This window comes from Oreochromis niloticus, linkage group LG9 (assembly GCF_001858045.2).
Source record: "Oreochromis niloticus isolate F11D_XX linkage group LG9, O_niloticus_UMD_NMBU, whole genome shotgun sequence".
NCBI classification, from domain to species: Eukaryota; Metazoa; Chordata; class Actinopteri; order Cichliformes; family Cichlidae; genus Oreochromis; species Oreochromis niloticus.
In genome coordinates this window covers 8,882,743-8,909,817 of record NC_031974.2, presented here as the reverse complement: position 1 = coordinate 8,909,817, position 27,075 = coordinate 8,882,743, and the positions used below count along the sequence as shown (strand labels likewise).

Genomic DNA, 27,075 nt, shown 5'->3' with positions numbered 1-27,075 from the left:
CAAGTTAGACCTTCTTTTGTCTTCAGATCTGTAGCATATCTGCTTCAAGGTTCGATGTGCTGTGGGTTCAGAGATGATCTTCTGCATGCATTGATTTTAATGAGAAGTTATTTGATTTACTGTTGCCTTGTTAGCAACTTTAAGCAGTCTGGCCATTCTTCACTGACCTCTGGCATCAACTCAACATTTTCACCCAGAGAACTGCCTCTCACGGGATGTTTTCTGTTTTCCAGACCGTTCTCTGTAAACCTTAGAGATGATTTTGTAGGGGAATCCCAGTTGATCAGCAGTTTCTTAAACCAGCCTATCTGGCAACAACAACCATGACATAGTCACTGAAATCACCTTTTACACTATTCTCATGCTCAGTTAGAGTTCCTGCCATATGATTGGCTCATTTGATATTAGTATTAACAAGCAGCTGAGCTGGTGTCACTAATAAAGTGGCCAGCGAGAGTGGAGGGTAATGTTTTTTTTGGTTAAGTTTTCTTAATTTGTTCAAATTTATTCACGCAGGAGGATTTGATGAATCTCTGTATCGAGACAGAGGAGTTCTGTTGTATTTTTACTGTTTCAGAATTCATAAATTTAAAAAAATAAAGAATTATCACTCAAATGATGAGAAGAAAAAGTAAAACTGAAACTAATGGGGGGGGGGGGGGGGGTGGTCAATGAAAATTAATGCAATAACTAATGCAAAACACAAATTTGCATCACTGATGATTATTTTTCAAAGATAGTAAAGATAATAAAATACCAGACTCAGACACATTTTTTGTCCAAAAAGCTGGTAAAACGTGTCACAACAAACAAAAATGTAAATATAATATGAAATATTTACACAATTAATTAAATAATTAATTAATAATTTGGTCGCTGGTCATAATTAATTAAATATTTAAAAAATGTAGGTATGATACAATTGGGAGCTTAATACATACATACATACATACATACATAGTAAAGTTCATCATTTTCGTGACTACTGTTACTAGTATAGGTATGTAAATTCCGCTTTTATTTTGAAAAGATGACAATCGGACCGGAAGTATGGAGGAGTTCCGCGTTTAAAGCATAAAGCTAGCTTCAGACAGACTGAAGCAGCTTACTGTAGGAGTGGGTCTAACCGCTGGCTTGAAATCTAAAACATGCTGACTTTACTCGCGGAAATGTAAAGACTTTATTCAGAAAAGAAGCGACAGAAATAACCGTTAAAAGAAGGCCAGAGCAGCTGAGGCGGTAAGTTAACTGATCAGATATGAAGCTAAGTTATGGAGCTGTGTTAAAGTTTCTGTTTTTAGAGTTTCGCTTTTAGCTGCTGTGAATTGTTATTGTTGGGACTTCAACACGGTAAAAGTGACAAAAAATCCACCGTCGGCTCCAGTTAATTTGATGTTTTACTGTACAGAAAGCAGCAGGGAGCGGATTTAAAGTGGCGACTGTGATGTGATACTGAACTGTTTACCTCTGAAACTATGATTAGCCTGGACTTTCCCATCAGATCACATGACTGATTAAAAGTGAAATTATCAATTATAAAGGTCACCGATGACTGTTTGATTTACCTGAATGTTGATCCTTCCTGTTGTTATCCTTCCTCTGCCACTCGTGTCCTTTTCCAGTGTGGATTGGCCATTTTGTGATTGATTTTTAAAAGAATAAACAAGCTTGCAATTTTTGCACCTAGCTATTTTGTTTTTTTAATTTAAGTATATGTATTTCTTAAAGTATATTAAGTATTTAACGTGTGAATATGTGGAACAGTTGTGATCAGGCGTTAATACTATGTAGTTGAAGAAAGTCTAAAAATCAGGTGGTAACTCAGGTAATCACTGTTATGAAACCATTGTGTTTGACTTTTGTTTATTGGGTCATTATATCAAATGCCTTCTATCTGACCAGCTCACAAAAAATAAAATAAAAACGATGCCCTTCATAATAGGAGTTATGAGAAAGTTCAGAAAGTTTAGGTCCCTGCTGTTATTAGACTTCTCAAAAATAATTTTTCAAATGAAGACGAGGGCTGGACTTTTTAGGTGTTTTTATAGCATCGTTTTTTGAGAGTCAGTTTTAAAATTTGTTATGTAGAAAACTACTTGACCTCGGTCCTCCAGATGTTTTAGAATAAATACCTGTTTTTGTGGCTCTCAGGTATGGAGTCTTGTTTTACCACCATAATAAAGATTTCTACATACTATCTCAAAATAACTAACCCATACCTTTTATTTTTATTTTTTTTTCACTGGCAACAATTTTCTGCTCTTATTCCAGATTTAGTCTTCTGTGAGGAACCTTTATAGAGCTTTTGTATAATTTCAGTAATCTGCCTCCAGGAATCTGCTGACATTTTTGGGTCCTTATATTGATGCTGTGGGATTAATATATATCTTTATTTATCCTGATTGTTATTATTAAATACAAATCAATGCTGTCTTTAAAAACTACATGACTGAACTTTGACATAGTAGACACTATGATACAGATAAGCCGGACATCTTTAACCCTGCAGGAAAGCAGGGTAAGATAGACAAAAAACAGCCTGAGGCCTCAAACAGTCCCTGCATACCAACGTGGAATGAGGTGTGACTGGAACCAGCAGGGGACCTGCTTTACACCTGCAGACAGCCACACCTGCAAAGCTTTATTAATTGGTTCAGCTGTAATGGTGTAGTTTACAGATCATATTTAATAATAAACTGGGTGTCTTGGTCATCATAACTAAGTGCCAATCGAAGAGTTATTTTTGTTATTTAGAAATATGACTTAATGTATTTTGAAATTTGGAGGTTACATTGTAAGTTTATCAGCAATGTAAAAGTTCTAATTTCTTAAGAATGTATCAATTAATAGCAGTAAATGGCTGTTATTATTGTTAAATGGTGAATAAGTGACTGATGGAAAGCTTAAAACCAGCAATTTTTTTTTAGCTTTTTGAACTCCTCTGGCAGTCTTTGCTAAAATATGCTGCACATCAATGTGACTTTATATTTTACACTAATCAGTTATTTCTTTTACAATAACAATCTCACAGACTGAAAATAACAGCAAATTTGCAGTGATTTTTCAAACCAAATAAATCAGCTGATCCTCGATTTTGAAGCCCTGGAACAATTTCTAAAAAGTTCTCTTCTTTTTCTAACAGCAATGAGCAGCAGTCCTGCGTCGGTCCAGATGGACGAGGCCAGGGGAAGAGCCCGGTCTCTCCTCGCGTCCTCAGGTTCAGCTCAGGAAGTGAAGGCCGACGTTCAGACGATGGCCACTATCGAGCTGCCTCTGTCGGAGAAGTACCGCCACATCTCAGCGGAGGTTATGCTGAAGGAGAACTCGGCAGGTCGCAACAAACAGGAGGTAATCTTTTCTCTTAAACGATCGTTTTAGTGCAGTTTGATGTAACATTTCTGTCTGTTTGGTCCCCAAAGGTCTACTCAGTGTTTTTATTAAAGAAAAAAAGATTTTGTGACTCTTCTCCTTAATTGATCTCCTTGAGTGAAGAAGTATCTTCAGAACTGTGGCTTCTGTTAATAAATTTGTTCCAAAACATCTTAAACTCTGCTACAGTAGCTTTGCATTATTGATTATTCAACATAATCCTTATGCATCTTACACTGGGACTTTGCACAGCTCTTCAGTTCATCCTCTGTCTGAAACGAGCTGTTAGCCCCTCCCCATTTAAGTCAGCTTGTTTCTGTTTGTGCGCCCCTCTTTAAAAGATTTTGAGAAGCCCAAATAGGGATTTCCCTCTCTATGATGTCACACAGAACCAGGAGCTTAAACGAAAGTCAGTGTTTAGAGCATTTTTTTTCTGTAATCGAGTTTGAGTATCGATATCATGGGATATAGCATAGCTTCAGCAGCAAAACTGCATCACTTCAATGTCTATGACATAGCGAAACAGAAACAAGTATTAGTATCCAGGATGCTTGTATTGTATAGTAATTCACAGGAAACGTGAATAGGATAGGATATGAAAGCTCTTTTGTTAACCTACATTTGATACCAGTCTCATCTTCTATCTGTGATTCCTTAATATATTAAAGTTTTCTCACTGTTTCTTATTTAAAAGGCTACTAATTTTTCTTCTCAAAAGGTCCTGGAGTCATTGAATCGATTCATCAAGGCCTTGAGCATCCTGGAGAAGTATGGCTGTAACCTGACCTCTCCCACCAGACCCAGATACTGGAGGAGTGTCAAGCACAACAATCCTGTTTTCAGGACCACAGTGGATGCCATCAAAGTGAGAAAAAACTCCAGTGCAGAAACGTTGACTGAGAACCTTTCAGCTTTGTTTAAAAGATAAGGATTGAAATGCGGGTTTTGGTCCACAGGGAGGCCGCAGAGTCCTCTATCTCTATGGTTACACAAACCAGCAGGTCGACGGCCTCAGCTTTCCCGACGAGGTCGAGGATCCAGATACTGAAAAAGTCGCAGCGGTGACGCTGGAGGTCATGACGCTACGCACGGAAGTGGATATGATAGTAAAGGTTTGTATCGACTCCTAAGCAGATCTGATTGTTGGTAACATGTGTGTGCGCTTTTGATGTTCCATTTTCTTATGTTTGATTGTTCAGGGCACTCATCCTCACCTAGAACACTTCAAAGAAATCATCCCATTCGTCATCCCAAAGGTGTGTACATGTTTCAAAAGGCTGTCGGCTGAAAAGTTCATTAAAGTTCATTAAAGATAAAAACAGAGGCTGAATTAAGATAATTGGTTTTTTAATATTTATCCTTTCAGACTTCATTCATTTTGCATGTGATGCTGATATTTATGTATTTATTTATTTTTGTTAAGGCTCAGTTGGTGACTGACTCTGTGGCTAAGCTGCCTGGAGAGGAGCAGAAGCAGCAGCAGCAGCAGCAGCAGGGGGACAAACCTCTGATCCTGCCTCTTCCTCCTAAACCTGCTCTGGTGCCAAAACCATCAACAGGTCAGCTACTGCCACACCTGACAGCCTGAAAGTTTTTATTTTATTTATTTTTTATTCCAGCAGGTTTTCTTCTTAACTAGTGTCTTCTTCATTTGATGCCACAAAGTTAAGAAGCTTTTTAGAAACTTTGCTTTGCTCCTGAGCAATTTAGAAACTTTGTATAGCATTTTTGAAAAGACACAGTTATGGTAAAATGAAAGTACACCCTCTTTCAGGTCTAAAGTTTCCGTATCAGAACATACTAAAAAAAGAAATCATCTGGTCCTTGTGCAGTGACATATTACACTGTGTCATTACGTTAAGAACAAAAACTAGTGTGGCTTATTTAGAAGGGTTGCCAGGAGAAAGCCTCTTCTCTCAAAGAAGAACATGGCAAAGTTGAACAAGTCCAAACAAACCACCAGACTCCTGGAACAATGTCCTTTGGACAGACTGGGCCAAACTCAGCATATCAGAATAAACACCTCATAACAACTACCAGGCACAATGGTGGAGAGGAGATGATTTTGGGATCTTGCAGACACTGAGTAAACCATGAACTCTTCAGTATACCAAAGTATTCTAGAGCCAAATGTGAAGCCATCTGTCCGGCAGCTTGGCCCAAACTGGCAATGACCCCAAGCACAGCAGCAAATCTGCTGTTGCAACGGCCCAGTCCACGCCCAGACCTCAACCTGACTAAAACTTGCTGTAATGGGGCCTTAAGAGAGCTGTGGATAAGCAAATGATTGCAAACCTCAATGAGCTCAAGCAACATTGCAAAGTGGATTGGACCAAAATTCCTCCACGATGATGTGAGAGACTGATAAAGTCATACAGAAAACAGTTACTTATTTATTTTAATACAGAGTGTAATATGTTGTGGTGTTGTTTATCTGAGGATGTATTTAAATTTAGTGAAAAATGGCAAAGACCTGATACATTTTAAAAATATTGTCTGTTTCCTGTTTGTCTCCAGGCTCTGCTGCAGTGAGTGAGTGCAGTTTGTGCGGTGGAGATGCGTCTCTGTTTTGCTCGTCATGTGACAATCCACATTTCTGCGACGCATGCGATGACCTCTTCCACCGACACCCCAACAGGGCCAGTCACAAGAGGGACAAATTACAGCAAACAAAACAAAGTAGGCTGAGTTACAGCTGCAAAACAAAAGTAAAACCTTGGCTGTGCTTGGTTTTTGTTGCTTACTGTTTTAACTCTTTGTCTTTTTCTTGCAGACACCTGCACCATCTGCGGAATATCTGCTGTCCATGCTCGTTGCGCCACGTGCCTCCAGAGGTTGTGTCTGAAGTGCGACAAGCTGTACCACTCCCACCCTGATCGTAAAGGGCACAACAGGACCATTACTACACCTGCCAAAACATCCAGGTGAGAAAAGAAACCCCAGTCAGCTCTTTGTTTGGCAGCAGATCAAACCCAGGAAGGCCACACGCTGGATTTGTTCACTATCTCCTTTGTTACAGTAAAGGATAAACTTTGTTTGATCAAAACTCCAAAAGTTTTTGCTGAGAATCAAACACCAGGGTCTCTAGAGATCCCTGAAATCACATCTGAGGATCTGCAGCTGTGGAGGAAATTAAGATTAGCTGAAGACGTGTCCTTGTTTGGAGCTGAAATAAAATGTCGTGTCCTTCTCTGCTGCTTTTCAGCCCGTCTCTGTCCCCATGGGAGTGCTCTCACTGCACTACAGTGAACGAGATGCGAGCCGTTCTCTGCACGACCTGCGAACGGCCTCGACTCGCCACGGCTGTGTCCACTGTTCAGGAAAGCACTATGTCACTTCCTGCATCACCGAACGCAGGTAAGAGCAAAAGTTTACACACGCAGCAGGTTACAGGGTGTTGTTCTCTGTGGTTAAAACCAACTCCTAGAACTTCCCACTAAAGAAAAGAATCCCTGTTTTGAAGATGGATGAAACTTGAGATATCGCTTAATATAAACATAGCATTTTTTGTCTTATTTGCCCACACGCTCAGGCAATATTTTTTTAAAGGTATTTATAGTAAATTTCTGTATTTAAAAAGAGCTGAAACCTTTCAAAATTAACTAAAGCTTTAAGAGAATAACATCAAACATTGTGCATTTGTGTTCAAAGCATTCATGCACTGCACTGCATGTAATACCAGGTTGTATCACTAGGGGAGTGCCAAGAGTCAAGGTCACCTTCCTGTTAAACTAGGGAGGTCATTAAGGTCACATGAGATGAAATCTCTTAAATATGAGTGGGCAGCTGAAAAGAGATGCACACTGGTAACTGGTGCCCCCTGGTGGTGAAAGGAATAGTTCAAGCCTCAGGAAGTTTTGTCTTAAATTTTATTTAAGGTGCCATTAAGATTGACTTAAAGGCTTAAGTTTAATTTTCAGATGCCCTGTTACTAAATCGAGTTAAAGTCATTGAAATGATTGTAATACAACAAAACAAAAACCAAAAAACAATAACATGAATTACAAACAAAGTAGAAATAGAAAACGAGACTTTGGTGCTTTTAATAAGTTAAAAGCACCAACTTTAACTTATTATGGGGAAAACATTTGTTGTTTTACACAAATATTCTGCATAATATATTAAAGTTTGAAGACTATATGATTTGAATATAACTGTGTTGGTGCTCGTTCTCTCAGAGTGGCAGTGTAAGAGCTGCACTGTGGTGAATCAAGGCAGCAGCATCCTCTGCGAGGTGTGTGAGCGCCCCCGTCTGGCCACTCGCCCTCCGGTCTCCTCTGACATGTCCATCCTCAGATCTCTGTCTGACTCAAAGGTTTGTCTCCTGCTGCTGATAATGCTACTAACCTGTTTCTTATTGCGGAGAACACATGTATCTACAGTCACTTGTTGTTGGGTTATTCAGTGAAGTAGAGAATTCATAAGAAGACAGATTAATGAAAAACATTAATTTGCTGTTAAATTATTCTGCTGATTAGATGTTTCTGAGATGTTTTTGGCTAACTCATGTTGTTGTTTCATCGTATGTACAATATATTTAGGTTTTACACTGTTTGTAAGACAGCGGAAACATTTTACATCAGCGGTCCCCAACCCCCGGGCCACAGACCGGTACCAGTCCGTGAGTCGTTTGGTACCGGGCCACGAGGCTCGGGTGTGAAAGTTATGGTTTTCAGGGATTTTATCATTAACTCAGTTTCCCTGAGTCTTTCCCTTGTTGTAGTTGTGTGTCTTATTTTGAAAGAAATATTTACGTGTTACCATAGTGACCAGAGAGCATTGAGGGGCAGAGAGGAGGATGTTACTCAATGTTGTTGGCGCATTTCAGGAGGACGCTGCTAATAAAGTTACACAATTACACAGTGAATTCGCGTTTATTATTATATTTAAATACCACAGTTTTTGTCTTGGTCGTAAATATTGTCTGACATTAAACCGGTCTGTGGCACAGAAAAGGTTGGGGACCGCTGTTTTACATGGTAGCCTCTGTGTTACACCTACTGTTCCTTAAACTTAACAGCTGTACCTATCTCTAGATATATTCAGCTTTTCTTGTATTAGTCAATAGACCAGGATTCATATTATCATCATTGCGGTCAGGATCATTATGACGTACTGAATCACCACCTACCAATCAAACTGGCCAATCAGATCTCTAGACCTTGTCCACAGATAGTAGGAGGACCTAAGCCTTTTTTTAATAGCATTAAAGTCAAGTTTAAGCTAAACATGAAAATATTACAATAATCTCACACATAAATTAAAGCATCAATGCCATTCTCACTTGGTATTACACTCAGGTTAGTTTAAGTGATGATGGAGGTGTCCCAGCAAAGCCTTTGGAGTCATCAGTTTTTGTTAGTGTTTGCTTTACATGCTTTTCTTTCTTCTTCTAGCAGTGGACCTGCCAATTCTGCACCTTCGCTAACACCAAGGCCTCCACAGTGTGTGAGATGTGCAACATGTCCCCTAAAGATTCTGGTGGACTTTCTCTGCCCCAGTCTCTCCAGCAGACGCCATGCGGACCTAAGGACCGGCCACAGCCGAAGCCCCGAATCAACCTGGAGCTGAAGAGGCAGAAGATGATGAAAGAAGATGGGCTCGCTCTTGTCCATCACATCAGAGTACGGCAAAAGTTTCACACAGACTCGCCTCAAAACATTTAAATTACATTTTTCAAAATAAATTAGAATATTAGAGTATTGAAATGCTGGAAAAGACAAGATGCATTATGTTTCTCATTCACAGGAAGCAGAAAAGCGAGGCATGAGCCCAGAGGAGGTGTACGCCGCTCTGTGCGCATGCGGTGGCAGCAACGTTAACCCCTGCGACTGGCTGACCTCAGAGCTGCCTCACCTGCTGGATGAAATCTGCGCCATGGCCGCCTCCGTCCAACTGAACTACAAAATGGGGAGTGTCGGGACGCAGCCCGTGCTGGAGAGAGACGGAGGCGAGTCCGAGAAGAGCGGTCCGACCTCCATAGGTGACAGCATGAAGCTGTCCAGAGCTGAGGCCAAGCTGGCGTGGCTGAAAACAGGAGGAGACACCGACAAAGCCGTGAGAGAGCTGCTGAGAGACCGCAAAGAAAAGGTGGGGCAATTAAAAGCACGTTAAAGTTTTAAATACATATTTATTGTTAAAAGAAAGTATGAACTTTTCTTTCTTTGTCGTTTTTTCCTTCTACCTCAGAAACGACTCTTTTTATTTTTAACCTTCATACTGCAAATATTTTGTGAATTACGACAGAAAATTGTTTCTTTTGATTTAAGAAAATCAGTTTGACACACCTCAAAATCCAAAAACGTCGTTTTGCTTTTCTTCATAACGTGGTAGGTTATAACTCACAGGGATTAAGATGCAAATGTTGAAAATGTTGTTGCTGGAAAGTTCCCAGTTTTCACTACACTGCTGGAACCTCTCACCTGTTGTTTGGTGAGATTCAAACCTCTTTACTGGTGAAAGAGCAAACGCCTGTTTTAGTATTGTTTATCAGCAGTGTAAATACTCTTGATGTGAAACTTATCTTCACTGCAGCCTTTTAAAGCGATTTCTTTGCTTCATTGTTTTGTTTTTGTTGTTCCCGCTGGGTGAAGATGAAGGAGCTTCACTCTCTGGGCTTCCAAGATGTGGCCCAATGTGAAGAGGCCCTGCGGCAGAGTGGAGGTGAGATGCAGGGGGCTTTGTCTCTGCTTCAGCGCCCCCTGCTGGAAGCTTTCCACCAGCGAATCTGGACAGCCCAGCCTGAGCCGCCGATTGATCCCGCACACCCAGACAAACAGGTTTGACTAGAAAGGGATTTAGTTTTTACCTGTATCTTTTTCATTTTAACATAAACCTCTGTGCTGACCTGGCTTGCTTCCTTCAGAGGACGTGCAGGCGGCTGCTGGCATTGTATGACCTGCCCAGCTGGGGGCGCTGCGAGCTTGTCCTGTCGCTGCTCCAAGAGCCAGGTGTCAGCTACTCCCTGGAGGATGTGGTGCAAGCCGTGAAAGAGTCACATGACAAAGATTTTATCAGGCGTCTCCTCAACAACGAGTGCCCCATCTGTCTGAGCATCTTCCCCCGCAGCAAGGTGGGTCATTGGGGAGAGCGATCTGTTTCCGCAGCAACCACAACACAATTCAATAGTTATGTTTAATGCACAGCTCTTAAAGTCTCTTTCTTTTCCCCTTGGTACTCCAGATGCAGTCTCTAACATCCTGTCAGTGCTCCGTGTGCTTCGAATGCTTCAGGGCCCACTTTACCATCGCCGTGAGAGACAAACACATCCGAGACATGGTGTGTCCCAGCTGCTGTGAACCTGACATCAACGACCCAGAGAAGCTGGACAGCTACTTCTCCACGCTGGATATACAGGTGAACTCAAAGGAAATGTGCCAAAAACGTTAACGTGAAAAGTCCTATATAGGAGTTTTAACAAGAGACCCCAGATGCATCTTTTAACAGGTCATTTATTTTGGTTTTACGCAGCCTTGTTACAAATGCATGACACAGAGCATATTTAAGGAAATAAAAGGCATTTCTGAGCAACGCTTTAGCTCAGTGGATGAGCAGGAGACCACGTGCCACATGGCACTGGTGCAGCAGTCCATAATCACCCCCCCACCCCTGTGAAAAGCTGTTTTCACACATTCCACTGAGCCCTGAACTCTTCTAGACATTTCCTGTTGGAGGTGCATGTGATATCATATCACATAATAAACACTTTGACCTGCACTCTCTCTGCTACAAGGCCTGTGCCGTGTCCTTTTGTGTTGATGTGAGAGAGGCACAGGTGATAATGGCGCTTGAATTAAAGTGGTTTTCCTGCCTCTCTCAGCTCCAGCTGCCTTTGCCTAAACCTCAGAGTATTTCCACAGACAACAACATGTCTGATGTGAATTATCTCCTGCTACATGTGAGAAACAACTACAGACAAAGTCTCAATCATATTTCCCAAAGCCTAAACAGATATGCAATATAAACAGCTGTATAAACAGATTAAGCGTACTATAATTATTTACTCATGAACTGCAGCTTGAACATCTTTCCTGACTGTATGCAAGGCTGTGGGGAACACTTCAGGGGCTTTTAGTATCGTCTGCAGATAAAAGGGCCAAGATTTCAGTTTGCATCTGATTCTCCATGTGATCATAATTACTTATGAAGAAATTGTGAAACTGGGGTTATTTGTGGGTTTGATGGGAGAATGGAGCTTTGTTTCAGCTATTAAGACAGAATTTGATCTGCAAACAGATTTTTTTAGTTCTTTGAGATATTCTTAGAAGATGCTGTGAATTGTAGTCATGCATGATAATTGTATCTATCTCAACATAGTCATTTTTAACAGGGTGAAGTGCTCAGAGGGGGAAGATGTTTTGTTTAAAGTGCACAAAATTACATTAAACTAGTATCAGAACACATCAAATTGCAGATAGGTGTGAAAATAACCTGCAGCTGTTTTTCGTCTCATAATAACGAAGCGGCAATGCCTCCTGTCGTGTTTTGTTTTCCAGCTGAGGGACTGCCTGGAGCCTGAGGTGTACGACTTGTTCCACAAAAAGCTGACCGAGCACGCTCTCATGAAAGACCCCAAGTTCCTGTGGTGCTATCATGTGAGTTCACCGTAACGCAGTCTGCTTGTTCGTCCCTGTCGTTTAATCTTTTTAACAATCAGATTTCCACACTGTAATTTGCATTCCATAGTTTTCATACAACACATAATTTGGGTTATTTTAAGCTCCGTCTTTGGAGCCTGGATTTTATTGACAGTGTAAGCAGACAAGGACGGACAATCCCTTAACGCGCCTCAGAGTCAAAATAATCTAGTTTTATCTTATAGTTGTAGCAGTTGTTTGAAATTCATATATGGAGTTAGATTAAGTAAAGAAACAAAAGAATTTCCTTGAAAACATTAAAAGAATAAGGAATTAGGAACTTTGGATGTTAGTGCTGTAGATTACAGTTGGGGGGTTTTTTGTTGTCGTTTTGTCAAATAATTATTGGCCTGTTAAGTTACATGAAGTGTGGAGGGAAAAGTTGAACATCCACGAACGCTTTGTGTTATTTCAGCCTTTGTAGGTACTTTAGTTTTATGATACTAGTCAAAGAAACGCAGCCTGTCCTGGTACGGCTGTATTCTCTGTTTTCTGGATGAGCACATTATTGAAATGGTAAAACGCCACATATGATTTCATTTAGAAAGAGTCTCCTGAGTCCACTCAGATCGGTGGTCTGGTAATGGACTGACATCAGGTGTATTGGGAGAAAAAATTGAAACCTTATCCTGTTAAGAGTAAATCAATAAAAAAATAACGTCAGCTCAGATTTCTGCAAACTGCGGGAGAGAAAATCACAGAGCCACTGCCAGAGTGGGCACGCTGGATAATTTTTTTTATTTATTTGTTCTTTTCAGGCAGGTTTGTTACACTGTCTCCGCACTCTTTGACGCCTGTCACGTGTGCTCAGTGTGAACCTGCTCTCATCAGTGAGAAGAACGGGCTGCTAATGGCAGATCTCCTGGTTCTGGTGTTTCCTTGCAAAAACCAGCCAAGCTGCTCGGTTCTCTACTGTGAGCACAGGTCTAAAGGTGTCAGGTCCTTATGTAACGCTTGTTGAGGCGGTTTCTGTGGAACCAGGTCCCCCCTCTACTTTTACTCAACGCCTTCCTTTTTCATAAAGCAAATAGTTAAAGCTGGATCAGGTGTCCAGCTGTCCTCATCCATCCCGGCCGTCTCCTGGTATCTGCTCCACAGTAAACCTTTTTGTGACAGCACATATGGCTCCTGCAGGAGCTAGACCACCTGCGCAACTTGAATGGGCTGCAGGCGAAACTAGAGAAAAGTAATTTGGTATGGAGCAGGAAGAGGCAATGGTCTGTAGCCATAGCCTGCTAAACTATTCCTGTTTCTGGGGAATGGTTTAGCAGGTGCACTCCAGAGCAGCTGTTGTCGCACTGATTTGCACGAAAGCAGGTGAAATGAACCCACAGTGGTTTATGCTTCCTGACTGGACATTAACTGACTTGTGTTATGCTGCGATCCAGTTTTCCCTTCATGTTCTGCAGCCGTGTATTTACTGATTATTTTAAAACCAAGCAGAGATCTCTTTTAGCCATTGAACTTCTCTTTTCTGTCTTTCTCAGTGTACGTCTGGGTTCATCAACGAGGGAGACCAGCTGAAGGTCACATGCCTGTCTTGCCATAAGAGTTTTTGTGCTCAGTGCAAGAAACCTGTGAGTATAATCTGAAATATTTTCCGTTGTGCATGGGAGCTGTCTATCTTATCTTACATTTGATTAAAAATAAGGAAGAGGTCTCAGAAGTTTCCACATGCAACCTTGAAACTTTGCCAGCCCTTCAGTACAGGAAACACTCAAATCATTAACCCCTTCTCTGGTCACAGTGGGAACCTCAGCACCAGGATGTGTCCTGCGAGCAGTTCCAACTGTGGAAGAGGGAGAATGACCCGGAATATCAGAGACAGGGACTGGCTGGCTATCTGAGAGACAACGGAATCAGTAAGGCTAGCCAGAGACTTGACCTAAAACCACAACCACAAGTTTCATTTCAGTGTTTGGCTCCTCTGTTTGTACATCAGTCAGCTTCCCTCACCACACACACAGTTTGAATGTGTGCTTTCATCTGTGCCAATTGTTCCTGTTACACTGAAAGGTTTTCACTCTTCTCTCATCTTCCCGCAGCATGTCCTCACTGCAGGTTCCAGTATGCTCTGACGAAGGGCGGCTGCATGCACTTCAGCTGCTCGCAGTGCAGGTACCAGTTCTGCAGTGGCTGCAACAACCCCTACCACAAGGTGAGGGTGAATTATAGCACAGAGCCAAAGCTTCTGAATGTTTGTATTGGAGACAGCCCCCTTTTTCTTTGTCATATCAGTGTTTGGCATTTAGGCTGTGAGCTCCAATTCACCGTGATATCAAAGCCTGTTGGGAGGATGTGCTTTGTATGAGACAAGCTGCAGGTTGCAGTCTCATTTGTTTCAGGAAACATCCTCTGGTTCATTCTTGATCTTCTAATGTCTGGAAAATTCATACAGTTTGGTTTAAGACTGATTTATTTAGACAAATATTCCACATCTTAAAGTGTTGCAATTTTTAGTTAAAAGTGTAACATTTTCTTTAACCTCACTAAAACCTGCTGCTCCTTTTTTTGCAGACTAAATGTAAGCCTGACTGCTCTCTCAATGGCTTGCACGCTCATCACCCTCGAGACTGCCTCTTCTATCTTAGAGACTGGGAGCCTCCCAGACTACAGGCGCTTCTGCAGGTGAGACTGTCATGTATGTATATTTCTCTGCATTGTTTGCATTGCTGATTGTTGTACAGCAAGCTGCAGCCGACTGATGTGGATTGAAAATCAAATTGTACATATCAGCTGACAGCTGTGCCGCTGAATCCACCTGGCTCCGCTCTCTAAATATCCTGCTCCACCTGTCCTCTCACAGCTGAGCTAAAAACCGCAAACCACACGTGTATTTCCTTCTGCTGTTCACCCAGTAAATTTTTTTTATTTTAAACTGTTGCTTTCCGTGAGGGATGGTTCAGTCACTGTGTTACCTGAAGCAGATGGCAGTAGGCCATGACCTGAAGCAGACAGCGAGAAATGTTTGTTTGTACTGACGGGAATTGCAAAGCGCTTTACAGGAAATAATCTGAGACAATGCAGAGTTTAAAGAATTGAAATGCATTGCAGAAACTTATAGTAAGGGAAACAGAATCAAAATGCAGAGTATGAACTGCAGAAAAGCAGAAACTGTCACAAAACATGTGACTTGGCTGAACTTTAGGAGGCCTCAGGGTCAGCTGACCTCAGGTGAATATTTTAAAAGAGCTCAATTTCACTTTTTTAAAGCTGCACTGGAACAGGAAGCCAGCGAAGGGACACAAGTGGTGGATCTGGTGTGAGACTTAGTAGTGAGCCTAGCAACAGCATATTAAATGACCTGCAGGTGATCCAGGGCAGATCAACCAGAAAAAAACTTTGATATTCCAAATGGAATTTAAAAGCCATCTGAAAGCCACAGAGGTGTTCGTTGGCGGGGATGACACGATGCCACTGTTATGAATGAAACTTGTCACAGTCTAATAACTGCAGCCGTACTCATCTTGTCTGTTTAACATTTTATTGCACTTCCATCACTTGTATTTGTTGTTCAGCAGTTCTCTTTATCCAACATTATTCATCACAACAGCGCAGCGGTCACAAACTGTTTGCTTCTTCCGACCAATAACACCGGGCGCTAATTACATGTGTCTACCTTAACCCGTTTGTGCCCAGATTTTTTTCAGAGTTGTAAGGCATATCATTTTATCAGTTGAGTCCCTCTGAATCATGTTATGTATTTATTTTTTCCATTTTGTACTTTTTTTTTGAAGAAAATAGCATTTTTATGACTGGCAACAATTGTTGCCAGTAGTCACACAGCTTGTCACTAGGTCAAATGTCACCTAATAATAATAATAGAGAAGTAATAATAATAATATAATAAGAACAAAATAATAATATAGTCATAATAAATAATAACAAAAAGGTGGAGCCTCAGGTTCCCCCTGTATAAAATTCAAAACATCAAACAATTTGAACTGATTTCTTTATTCTCAATTTTTTTATACTCAAAAACTCAACAAACATTTTTTTCTTAGAACCTCTAAAAACATATATACATATATAACATATTTCTTCCCATACATTCCATCATCTTTCATGCATGTTCTACTCAGTGTGGTACTTCTTGAAGCACTCCACATGTAGTGGCACATCACACTTTCCACACGCAAATGATGTGCGTCCGCCGCAGTTCTTGCATCGCTTGTACCTGCTACCAGTGTTGCAGGGCCAGTGGTTCAAATTATCAAACCTGGTGGCATCAGTTATCGCCACCGCCATTGAAGATCTTCTGCCCTGCCTACTTGGCTTTGTTCCATGGCGCAGGAGGAGGGTCTGGGCTACCAGCCTCTGGAAGGAGAGGAGATCCTTCTCCCCGCTTTTCCAGGACCTAAATGAATGACAAAACAAGCATGATAGATGCATGAATGTGCATCGTTTCATCCTTTCTACAACGTCATGCCCCATATGTAGAATGTTCTGTAAAAGCAATATCACACTTGAGTTTGTGATGTTGGTCTGGATATCATCACTGTTGCTCTTGTCGACCGAAGAGCACTAGCGATGACCTCGAGTCAAACATCACCAACTCGATTGTGATATCACTAAATAACATACAGCCTTGTGTACCTGTAATAGCACCAGCTGTTCACCATGGCACTGTTCAGGGCCCAGCTGAAGCATGGCCACCACCACTTCTTGGACCGGATGTTGACTCTGTAGCGGCTGACAAACTGGTCATGCAGGTCCACTCCTCCCATGTGTGTGTTGTAGTCCTGGATACACTTGGGCTGTCTGACCTTGTCCATAGTCCGCTTCTGTTTATTCCATCTCTTCGCCTCAGTTTCGGTGAACTCCCTCTCCATGTTCGACACCACGGTGACCACGCTGTTGTCATTCCACCTTACAATCAGCTTCTCTGCCTCAACCAGATACTCAGCATCTCCTCTGGGTGTCTTCTTGAAGGTCTGGGGTGCTGTGAAGGGAACGTTATGGAGCTGAGTTTGTCGCATCGTGCCACAGCTGCCATAGCCTCTCAGGGTCATCTCATCCACCAGGGACAGGGTTGTGAAGAGGTTGTCGTGGTAAAACTTGACTCCAGGTGGCACTTCAGCTTTCTCTGCCAGGCCAAGAACCACACTTGGACCCTGACCAAGTCCAGTTTCCACCAGATGTGTGTGGCTTCCTACATATGGCTCCATCTGATGGACAAACCCGGAGGAGGATGCTAAGCTCCATATTTTATACCCAAAACGAATAGGCTTCCCTCTAATAAACTGTTTGCACCCATGCCTTCCAAAATACTCAATCATCATCTCATCTACTGCCACATGTTCTGCTATCGGGATTGCGTTGTTGATGTCATTTAGATGCTTAAAAATGTGAATTTATTTAGCTAGGAATTATTCTAAAAGGACTAAAATGAGCCATTGTACATCATTCTACAATTTTAAAATAAGTAAATTAGGAGCAATCCTGCAGACAGTGTTTTCCTTTAGTTAGCGACATGCTATGTGCCCACTGGCAACTTTTGTTGCCACTCACAGAAATAAGCCCATGAACAAAAAAATATTTATCCTAGGTACAATTTTTTTGGGGAGGGTTACTCTAGAGACTTGAATGATTAAATAATTATAAATATGTTTGGGGGGAAAGTCATAAGAAATTTATGAAAATTACCTCTTTCCAGGATGATTTGCATCCGCCATGTCTTCAGCCAGAAAGAGCGGGAAGCAGATGATGTCATGCGATAGGAAGCACTTGGAAACGATTTTTTAAAAATCAAAACCTTTGTCTAAGTTGTCTACTAGCATATAAGTGGAAAAAGTTGCATTAGTACCTTTGAGATTTTTTATTGTGAGTCGAAAATGACAGTGATAAACTTTGGCAACAATTGTTGCCAGTGGGGCAAAACGGGTTAAATACAGTCCCATAAACACACCATACTATAAAACACAAAAAGTGACCCCTAGCAGCACACATAAGGTAACACAATAGCTCCCACAACAGGATTCAAACATTTCTTGTTAGTTTTGATTTTCTCACCTATTTTTTGTTTTGTTACCCTGACTCCGTCTCATATCTCACTACCAGTGGGATTTAAGTCAAGCAGCGTCTTTCATACAGATGCTGGAAGTAAAAAGAAATCATCAGGAGAAGAAGTGAATAAATAAGACAGAGGAGGAAATGCTTCGTCTTAGGCTCCTGCGATGATCAGGAGAAAGAAGTTTTGGAATAGTTACGTTTGTGTTGTTGCGTGACTTTGTGTTGGTCACACAGAATCACAGATTTTCTTTTTAGTGTGCTCTCCCTGCAAACCAGCTTACACCTTTAAATCTTTAATCATTATTAATTGTTTGAGCAGCTCTGTGTACTCTGTCAATGTTATATTATCCAATTTTCTAAATGTATTTTAATATATTGCACTTTGACAAAATAATGTAATATCAGCTGTGTTTTGTAGAGTTGGAATGAAGATATTTAAGGTCATCTGGAGGATAAACTGACTGGCAGTGAAAAACAGGGAAAAATGATTTGATTGTAAAGGATTAAACAAGATGGCCTTGTGGTTATACAGCCCACTGTGCCAGATATAGTAAATAGAGCCTATGTCCTGTTTTGAATAGAACTTTTTGTGCTTGGTATGTCCCCTCCCCTTTGAGTCACCAGGGAATTGGCCTTTTGACAAATAACAACACAAGTTTTATTTTGTGATTTATCCTCATTAATAACTCGTCTCTTTGTGGCTCTATTATAATTATAAATAAGAGTGGATGGTATGTGAGGGTTTGTTTAAATATGATGACCCGATCTAAATGTAAACTGACTGCGTGTTTATTGATTTGTTTTCCTGCCCTTAGAGGAGCGGTGTGGAGTTCAACACGGATCCCTCTAATGGAGCTCAGACCGGTAAAACAGTTTTTTGTGTTAATGGGAATCCTGGCATGACTGAACAATTTCTGAAAATTAAGTGGTCGGATTTGCTTTTCCTGATGTTTAGAGAAGCTAAGTCCAATGCTAAGATGTGATTTGTCATTTGTGCAAAAAAAAAAAAACCCAAACAAACTTTGGCAATAACAGCATTAAAAGAAAAATAAATGCATTCACTTTTATTCATGCATATCCAGTTCACAACAATAGTTGTGAGGGAGTGTTTTATATTTTAGCATAGACTTTACGATATTAGAGAGTGAATCCAAACAATCAGAAGATCAGAGAGAATTTCAGTGACATGCTTCAATAGCAAATACATTCACAGTGCATTGTGGGAAGTCCCTAGCACCCTGAGCCTATAAACAGCCACCTGATTCAGCCCTTATTATAAGCTTTATCATAAAGAAAAGAGTCTAATCTTAAAAGTAGAGAGGGTGTCTGTCTCTTGGATCTTTGAAAAGCTATAGCAGTGTATTTGTTTATGATAGTATCTGAAAATTGAGCTCTGTAAATAAATACTGCACTACATGGATAAAAGTACTGGGCCTGCTACACATCAAAGCTACAGGAGCTGTTATGAAGCTCCTGGTGCACAGCTTGTATGCTGCTGTTAATGCCAGGGGAGGTGTGCAGCTCTGCAGCTATGCCCCAGCACTTGGTGTCACCCACTCTTTAATGGTCTGGCCCGACACCAGGCCGAGTCGCTGTGGCTCCTAAATGCTTCCACTTCAATCTGATTGTGTAATATTTCAGAGGGAAGACATTTCACAAACAGACTTGCTGCTGTGGTGGCATCCTGTTGCATTACCACACTCAAGTTCAGTGAGCTCCTCAGAGCAACCCATTCCTTCCTTAGTGTTTGTAAAGGCAGACTACATGGTTAAGCGTTTGATTTTATACACCTGTGGCTCAATACTTTTGTCCATATGGTTTTTCATCACCCTCACAGTAATGATGATAATGATGCTCATATTCAGTAAATAGGGAGTTTATAATTAAGAAATATATAAATTAATACAAAAAAGGTTACAGCTGATATTTAGGAATAATGAATGATGTAATATGACAGTGATGTTGTTAAGGGGCTGTTAGTTCTAGTGTCCATGCGTAGGAATGCAGGTGGTATTTAATAAATGAGCTCAAGCATCAATTAAATGACTGTTTTTTTTGTTTTGTTTTTTTTAATATTTTTTTATTGACTTTGTGTTTTTGGTGCAGATGAATGTGGTGTGATGGAGCAGAAGGATGAAGGCGGTCAGCAGGTGGATTCACCGTGTGGCATCAAAACACAGCCAGGACAAGCTGGACTCTGCGAGTGAGTGAATCTGTGTGGCTGTCACGTCCACTTCCTTTTACAGTTTTTCATCCATCTTAATTGCTTCGATGGAAGTTTCAAATTAGAACGCCACTCACAGCGCTCTTAATGGAATATCTTGAAACAGGAATTAGCCTTTCTCATTATGTTTGTACGCGCTGCTCTTGTTTCTACACATGAAGGTGTTTTGTCATTGTTGTGGTTGCAGTTCTCATGTGATTTTCACAGCTTATCAAAACCTGTATACTGTCCTCCATTGAACAGTGGTGACGGTGAAGCTTCCCATCAAATAGAAACACGTGCTCTCAGTCTTGTGTCACATGTGCATGTTATAGCACTGCTAATTACACATAATTGTATACGGTACATTTATGTAGTGTGGTTTTATTGTACTAGGCAGTTTTTGGTGTGTATGTTTTCTTTGTCCGTATCCTAAAGCTTATAGCATCAGAGGTCATTTGTGGCACAAGGGGAAGTTTTGGAAGATGGTAGCTAGACCTGCTATGATGTATGTGGCGGTGATAAAAAGAAAGTAGGCCGAGCGTAAGATGTTAAAGTTTTCATTAAGATTGACAGGATTAGAAATGAGTACATCAGAGGGATGTGTCAGGTTGAGAGGAGAGGAACGGTTGAGATGGTTAAGAATGAAGAAGACTGCAGAGAAGATTCATGGGTGTCGTAAAGGAGAACCGTGTTTTTACGCTACATTAGTCCCACATATTTGCTCTGTAATGTTTTCATAAAAATTTGAATCATTTGGGGTTCAAGCCTTAAAACCTTTTGCACAGACTCACCTGAGAAATGCTGTGTTGAGAGCAATGAGAATGACGGTCCTGATGTTAGAACCATGTGAGAGTGATCGAGATACTTAAATGGGAGTTTTGATGACTGAGGTCCAGCATAAACATGCAGGTTTATGCCTTTAAAAGAATCAATAAGCACTAAAGATTTATATATATTTTTTGTCATTTGTAGAGATAAGGATCACATTCACTCGGGTGTATTTTTTCTAACTCCAGCACGAAGGCAACTGCTCTTATTTCCCATCATGCCCAGTTTGCTGTTTGTAAGGATGATGGTTTATGCTATAATTAGCACTTCTGTGCTGGTTTATAGTTTTTAATTTAGCACTGCAGTATGTTAGCATGAACTGAACCGAGGCTGAATAAGATGTAGTTTCTTTGTTCGTAGCCAGCAGGGACACACATTGCGAGTTTAATAAAACTTGAAGACTCCGTCGTCGTGTAACCTCTGACACTCTTCAAGACCCAGTTTGTCCAAATTGGGTTTTTTTAGTTGTTGTTTTTTTTTTTTTCACTCCTGTCGAATCTTCTTTTTAAACCAGCAATTTGTACGTCCAAATCTTTGGGGCAGGCGAGACACTAGTAATGTTTGCGTTTGCTCCCACTCTGATCCGTCTGATCTCATGATAGAAATATGTGACTCTTCAGTGGCTCTATTATGTTCAGCTGTGTCTCTGTCTGGTGGTGTGTTGTGACATCTTAAAGAATTTCCGCTTGAAACAGCTGCCTGCTGTGCTGAAACATCCCTGCAAGAGTGATGACATAGAGCTAAACAATGAGCTTCAAATTCAACTTCCAGTTCAAGTCGAGGTTCAACCGTAAAAGAAGTTTTAACGTTGATTTATGGAAACGGTCTGCAACATTTGAGACAACGATAAATAATACACACAGGTGCAAAAACTTCTTACCTTCTGGTTCTCTGTCAGAGAGATTATCAGGGTTCATATTCAAGAAATCCAGCAGATCCGGAAAGACAGGATGATGCTGGAATTTCTTTTTTTCATTATACAGTCACTTCAGCCAGTGTCACAAAAAAACCTCTTAAGATAAACAACTACGTATGCAGGTCCTCCCCAACACTTAAACGTTTTACACATTCCAATACATACCAAAGGGAAACAAAATGAGATTTAAAGCTTGGAGCGACTGATTTACTGTAATCTCATCAGAAGACTGTAAATTGAGGCAAGTTCAGGAACAAAAACACTGTATAAGAATTCATCACCACACCAGGTATCTGCTCAGAGCTGCCAGGAACTGCTAACATCAGCTTTTTCCCTTTAAAACCCAGAGTATGATTCAGAGAGTAAATCAGGTCAGGCAGACGCACCAGTTTGAATTTTATTGTTTAGGTTCACTGTCACGGCAACATTTGTGGCAGCAGTTTCCTAAAAGAGCCACTCTGCACTGCCTGCTCAAGCAGACTCAGCTGAATGGCAGCTTGTGAGTAAAGTGGTGGTCAAATAGTTTCCTTACATGTTGGTCGAGACCAAACACAGAGTGAATATTGGGTTTGTTTAGGTTGTAGCTGAGTGAACTCTTTTCCAATACACCGCCTAAAAAGAAAAATCAAATATTGTAGGTGAATCTGTCCCTCCTTTGATAAAGATAACTTCTGAGATTCAGGTGTGTGTTTGTTCCCACAGTAAGCACTACAGGGAGTACCTGGTGAGCCTGATAAACGCTCACTCTCTGGACCCGGCTCTGATCTACGACCTCAACGAGGTGGTTCGCGCCTGTGAGAGGTACCAGGTGGACGTACAGCGAGGAGAGGGCGAGGAGGACAACGCTTACCAAACTCGACTGCTCAAGGTGGGACGCTGATGAATGTATTCATGCACACAGACAAAGAGTTCAGTAGGACTGGGCACTTTGGATAATGAAAAAACTAAAATAATAATAAAAATAATGACCAAACCAAACCATAAAATGACATATAATTACTCTGAGAATGTCAATAAATGCAGTAACAACTAAAAGAAAAGAGAGAAATTAGAAACATTATTACAAAGGGGATTCAAAAAATTAATTAAAATAAAAATTCCTACCCTAACCTACGATCATTATCTCTGGAAAATGACTGAAAGAATGAGGGCTCTCTTTTAAAGACGGAATGAGGAGCTCGGTTTGAGCATGCCCTACCAGGAGGAGGCCCCAGGGCCAGACCCAGGACTAGCTGGACAGATTATCTCTGTTGACGAGCTGGAAGAGAAGGCCAGGGCGAGGGAAGTCTGAATATGAATATGAGTGAATTAGGCTAAAATCAAGAGAAACTAAAAATAAATCAAATTTTAAAAAATTAAAATTGATTAAAACTACAAAACATCACAGTAAAATAAAAAAAAAACAAGAAAAATTAAAAACAGCTACAATAATAAAACATCCAGCATTACTTTATGTATTTAAAACATATTGATTAACCAATTAAAACCACTACAATCGTCTTTAAGTAAACTAACAGTGTGAAAAAAATTAGGAGCCACTAAAAATATTAAGACTAAATCTTGAAAAAGTTGATTTAAAAAAAACAAAACATGATCAAATATAGAATTCAAAGGTACAATAAGCTTTATCAAGTAAAAGAAAAAAACACTGCAATAAAAATATGACTCATAAAAATTCAAAACAAATTCCAACACGGACACAAAGTAACTAAAAATATCTGCTCATGGGGAGTCACACGGCATCTGTCCTTAAAAAGAAAGCAGAAATGAATTTAAGGAAACTGCCTGTCAAAGCAAGTCATAGTTTTCTTCTCCTGTTCGACGGCCACTCTTCACAGTTACCTTTACAAATAATCACTCTTTCTTTGGTTGAGATCAAGTAGCTGATTTCTGTTCTCCCCACAGAAACTGATGGAGGTTCCTCTTGGAGAAAAAGTTCCTCGAAACAAATGAAGACTTCCAGACCTTTTTTCCAGACAGATCCTCATCAGAGGAGTGTACTATGAAGCAAGCTCAACAAAGCCAGGCTTTCTTTGCTTTAGCTGGCTTGACAGAACTTAAAATCCCAGTCAGACATAACTGCTGCTTCTCAACCTTCTCTGTTAATGGAAGCTTTCTGATCCGGGTTCACATTAAAGGTGGTGTATAACGCATTATTTCACAAAATGATTGAATGCCATTTACGTCAATCAGAGGAGGTCACTGAGAGAGATGAACGATATATTTTAAAAGAAAATGAAGCCAAAGATGAGTGCTGCAGAAAGCTTTTAACCTTGCCTAAAAATCTCAGTTTTAACGTGACAGTAGCAGATGAGAGCTTCTTCTCGATTGATCAAACCAGACAGTTTGTAGCATGTGACCGATCGCAGACTGAAAACTGGCAGCACAGCAGGGGATAATACAAAGGAAACTAAAGCTGTAATCTTAGAGAAATATGAACAGTTTAAACACAGAAAACAGAATCAGCAATGCTCCATCATTGGGATACAGGAGGACCTGACATGATTACAGCTAAATATTCCATTAATTTAACAGGCTTTGTTGTTTAATTTAGACTGAATACAGAAATTCTCCAGGAAACAGAGAAAAAAAAAAAAGCTACAAATAAAGTTTCTCCTAAAAATCTGCATTTCATGATTGATGCTTATCATTTAGACTGTCACTACAAACGCTGAGCTCCATGGGGAATGGATTCACTGTTTCAGGTGATTTCATATGTGCTTTGGTGTAGCTGCAGTGTAAATTACCATGGCGATGTAGCCCTGTAAGAAGGAAACCAAGGTTTAAACCTGACGTTAACTCCATAAGCCGAGTCCTGCTTTGATAGAACAGGACCAGGTTGCCTTAAGCATTAGTTATGGTGATCTAGCAGGTTAAACTGAGCCTGTGGTCATCAAGGTAGAGCAGGTAGGTGTGTGTGTGTGTGTGTGTGTGTGTGTGTGTGTGTGTGTGTGTGTGTGTGTGTGTGTGTGTGTTAGAATAAAAGCGCTGTATGAATGTGTGTGCTTGAAGTGAATGAGGCTTGTAGTAAAAAGCACTTTGAGGGTTCACGTTCATTTAAGAGATCCACCTTCATCGCAGTGAAAACTCTGACTTAAAGCTCGATATGCCCAACTAACTGATTTATCTCTCTTTGTAGTACACCTCTCTAGATTCAGACTGTTTTTAATTAGCATGTTTATTTTATTTTAAATGTATTTGAAATTTGTTGTTTTATTTTGAAGGAGACAAACCTTTGGAATGGGTCTAAAAAATCATTTATTTGTGATTTTCTTTTGCCCTCACGTTTTGTGCCTTTTAGGTAGCAGTGATGCACAAATTTTAAGATTTGAAAGGAAATAATTTGTGGTGTGGAGCTGGCTCTTGATGTAATAAACTCGGTTTGATTTATCCAGTTAAAAAAATGTAAATGTAAAAGTCAGTTCAGAATAAATGTATGTTTATTAACCAAAATGTAATTTTTTTTCAGTCTTTAACATTTTGTCTGAGAGTTTCTAGTTTTTTCTGCTTTATAAAAAGTGGGTGGATATATGAGGTTGAACATCATCTCAATAAATAGAATTATTTTAACGAAAGTGGAGTTACTGATGTCTGTTATGTTTTGACAGATTTTGTGGTGTTTTCATTAATACATTCTTCTGAAGTTACTTTAGCCAAATGTGACTTTTAAAGTGTTGTTTTTAATGAGAATTTAAACGTTACATTTGTAAACAACAAGATTACAGTTTACAGTCTAAAGAAATGATACAAACTTGTGTAAGGAGACGAGATTTCCTCTGTTTCGTGAATGCATCAGCACTGTTACTTACATAGAAACCCTGTAAGCAAAAGCAAAACTGTTATCAAATAAAACATTTAATGAATTCTGTATCAAAGAAAAAAGTCCAAGCTAAGACTTAAAGTTAACACAAAAATAATTTTTTAAATTTAAAATGTAAAGTACGTCTCATGTTACTTATTATTCTGTGATTGTATATCAGTGAGATTCAGATGCTTTATCTTAAGTAGCCCATAAGGATAACCATTCAGAGGGTTTAAATAACCTTTAATTGAATTTAAACACACTACAGTGAATTGATTGTTTGGAGATTTGGTATTTTCTTATTAAAAGTGCCTGAAAATAAGGAAAAAAGGCACAAGAATAAAGAATAAATGAATCATTCAGTCAAAAAAACATTGAACGTTTATACTATCTCTGCTGTTAGTATATATATATATATATCTATATATATATATATATATATATATATATATATATATATATATATATATATAGATATATAGATATATATATAGATATATAGATATATATATAGATATATAGATAGATATATAGATAGATATATAGATAGATAGATATATATATATAGATATATATATATAGATATATATATATAGATATATATATATAGATATAGATATAGATAGATATATATCTATATAGATATATATCTATATCTATATATCTATATATAGATATAGATATCTATATATAGATATAGATATCTATATATAGATATAGATATCTATATATAGATATAGATATCTATATCTATATATAGATATCTATATCTATATATAGATATATAGATATAGATATATATCTATATATAGATATATAGATATATCTATATGTATTGATCAGGTGTAACATTATGATCACCTACTTAATATTGTGTTGGTCCCCCTGTTGCTGCCAACTGTTCGCTCCATGGATCGGACTTGTTTGTCCAGCACGTCCCATAGATAACTGATTGGATCGAGATCCGGGAAATTTGGAAGTCGAGTCAACACTTCAAACTTGTTGCTGTGCTTCTCAAACCATTCCTGAACCATTTTTTGCTTTGTAGCAGGGTGTGTTACAATGCTGAAAGAGACCACAGCCATCGGGGAATACTGTTTCCATGATGATTGTGGATGTACATGACCCTAAATACTGCTTAGCTAGGTGGCAAATGTCAAAATAACATTCACTTTGTTGGCAGGACACAAAGGATTCCCAGCAGAACATTTCCTGAGGAATCGCACTGCCTCTGCCAAAAGATGACTCATTGGCCTGTAATCTGCCAAAAACATGTCAAACATATGCCTTATGAATATTATCACAT

General features: G+C 39.8%; 2 protein-coding genes across 3 annotated transcripts; one reads left to right on the top strand and one right to left on the bottom strand.

Moving 5' to 3' along the window:
• The first annotated feature begins 1,029 nt into the window (after positions 1 to 1,029).
• On the top strand, positions 1,030 to 25,542 carry LOC100707250 (E3 ubiquitin-protein ligase RNF31). 2 transcript variants are annotated; one of them, XM_005449112.4, is made up of 24 exons: positions 1,030 to 1,239; positions 3,143 to 3,348; positions 4,088 to 4,234; positions 4,326 to 4,481; positions 4,569 to 4,625; positions 4,793 to 4,928; positions 5,887 to 6,048; positions 6,143 to 6,293; positions 6,575 to 6,726; positions 7,548 to 7,684; positions 8,769 to 8,993; positions 9,118 to 9,459; positions 9,963 to 10,148; positions 10,235 to 10,441; positions 10,552 to 10,725; positions 11,865 to 11,963; positions 13,493 to 13,582; positions 13,753 to 13,867; positions 14,051 to 14,163; positions 14,523 to 14,633; positions 18,833 to 18,881; positions 20,124 to 20,220; positions 22,670 to 22,835; positions 23,873 to 25,542. In XM_005449112.4, exons 2-24 carry the CDS (start codon positions 3,145 to 3,147, stop codon positions 23,918 to 23,920), a joined length of 3,324 nt encoding a protein of 1,107 aa, XP_005449169.1. In that variant the 5' UTR covers positions 1,030 to 1,239; positions 3,143 to 3,144; the 3' UTR covers positions 23,921 to 25,542. The 2 variants fall into 2 exon arrangements, with proteins under 2 accessions (XP_005449169.1, XP_005449168.1); XM_005449111.4 differs by having other exon boundaries at positions 8,766 to 8,993.
• On the bottom strand, positions 15,606 to 18,812 carry LOC109203539 (piggyBac transposable element-derived protein 3-like). The gene is made up of 2 exons (XM_019362989.2): positions 16,602 to 18,812; positions 15,606 to 16,362 (listed from the first exon to the last, which is right to left on the bottom strand). The coding sequence occupies exons 1-2, from the start codon at positions 17,285 to 17,287 to the stop codon at positions 16,080 to 16,082; spliced, it is 969 nt and encodes a 322-aa protein (XP_019218534.1). The 5' UTR covers positions 17,288 to 18,812; the 3' UTR covers positions 15,606 to 16,079.
• Positions 25,543 to 27,075: the final 1,533 nt, after the last annotated feature.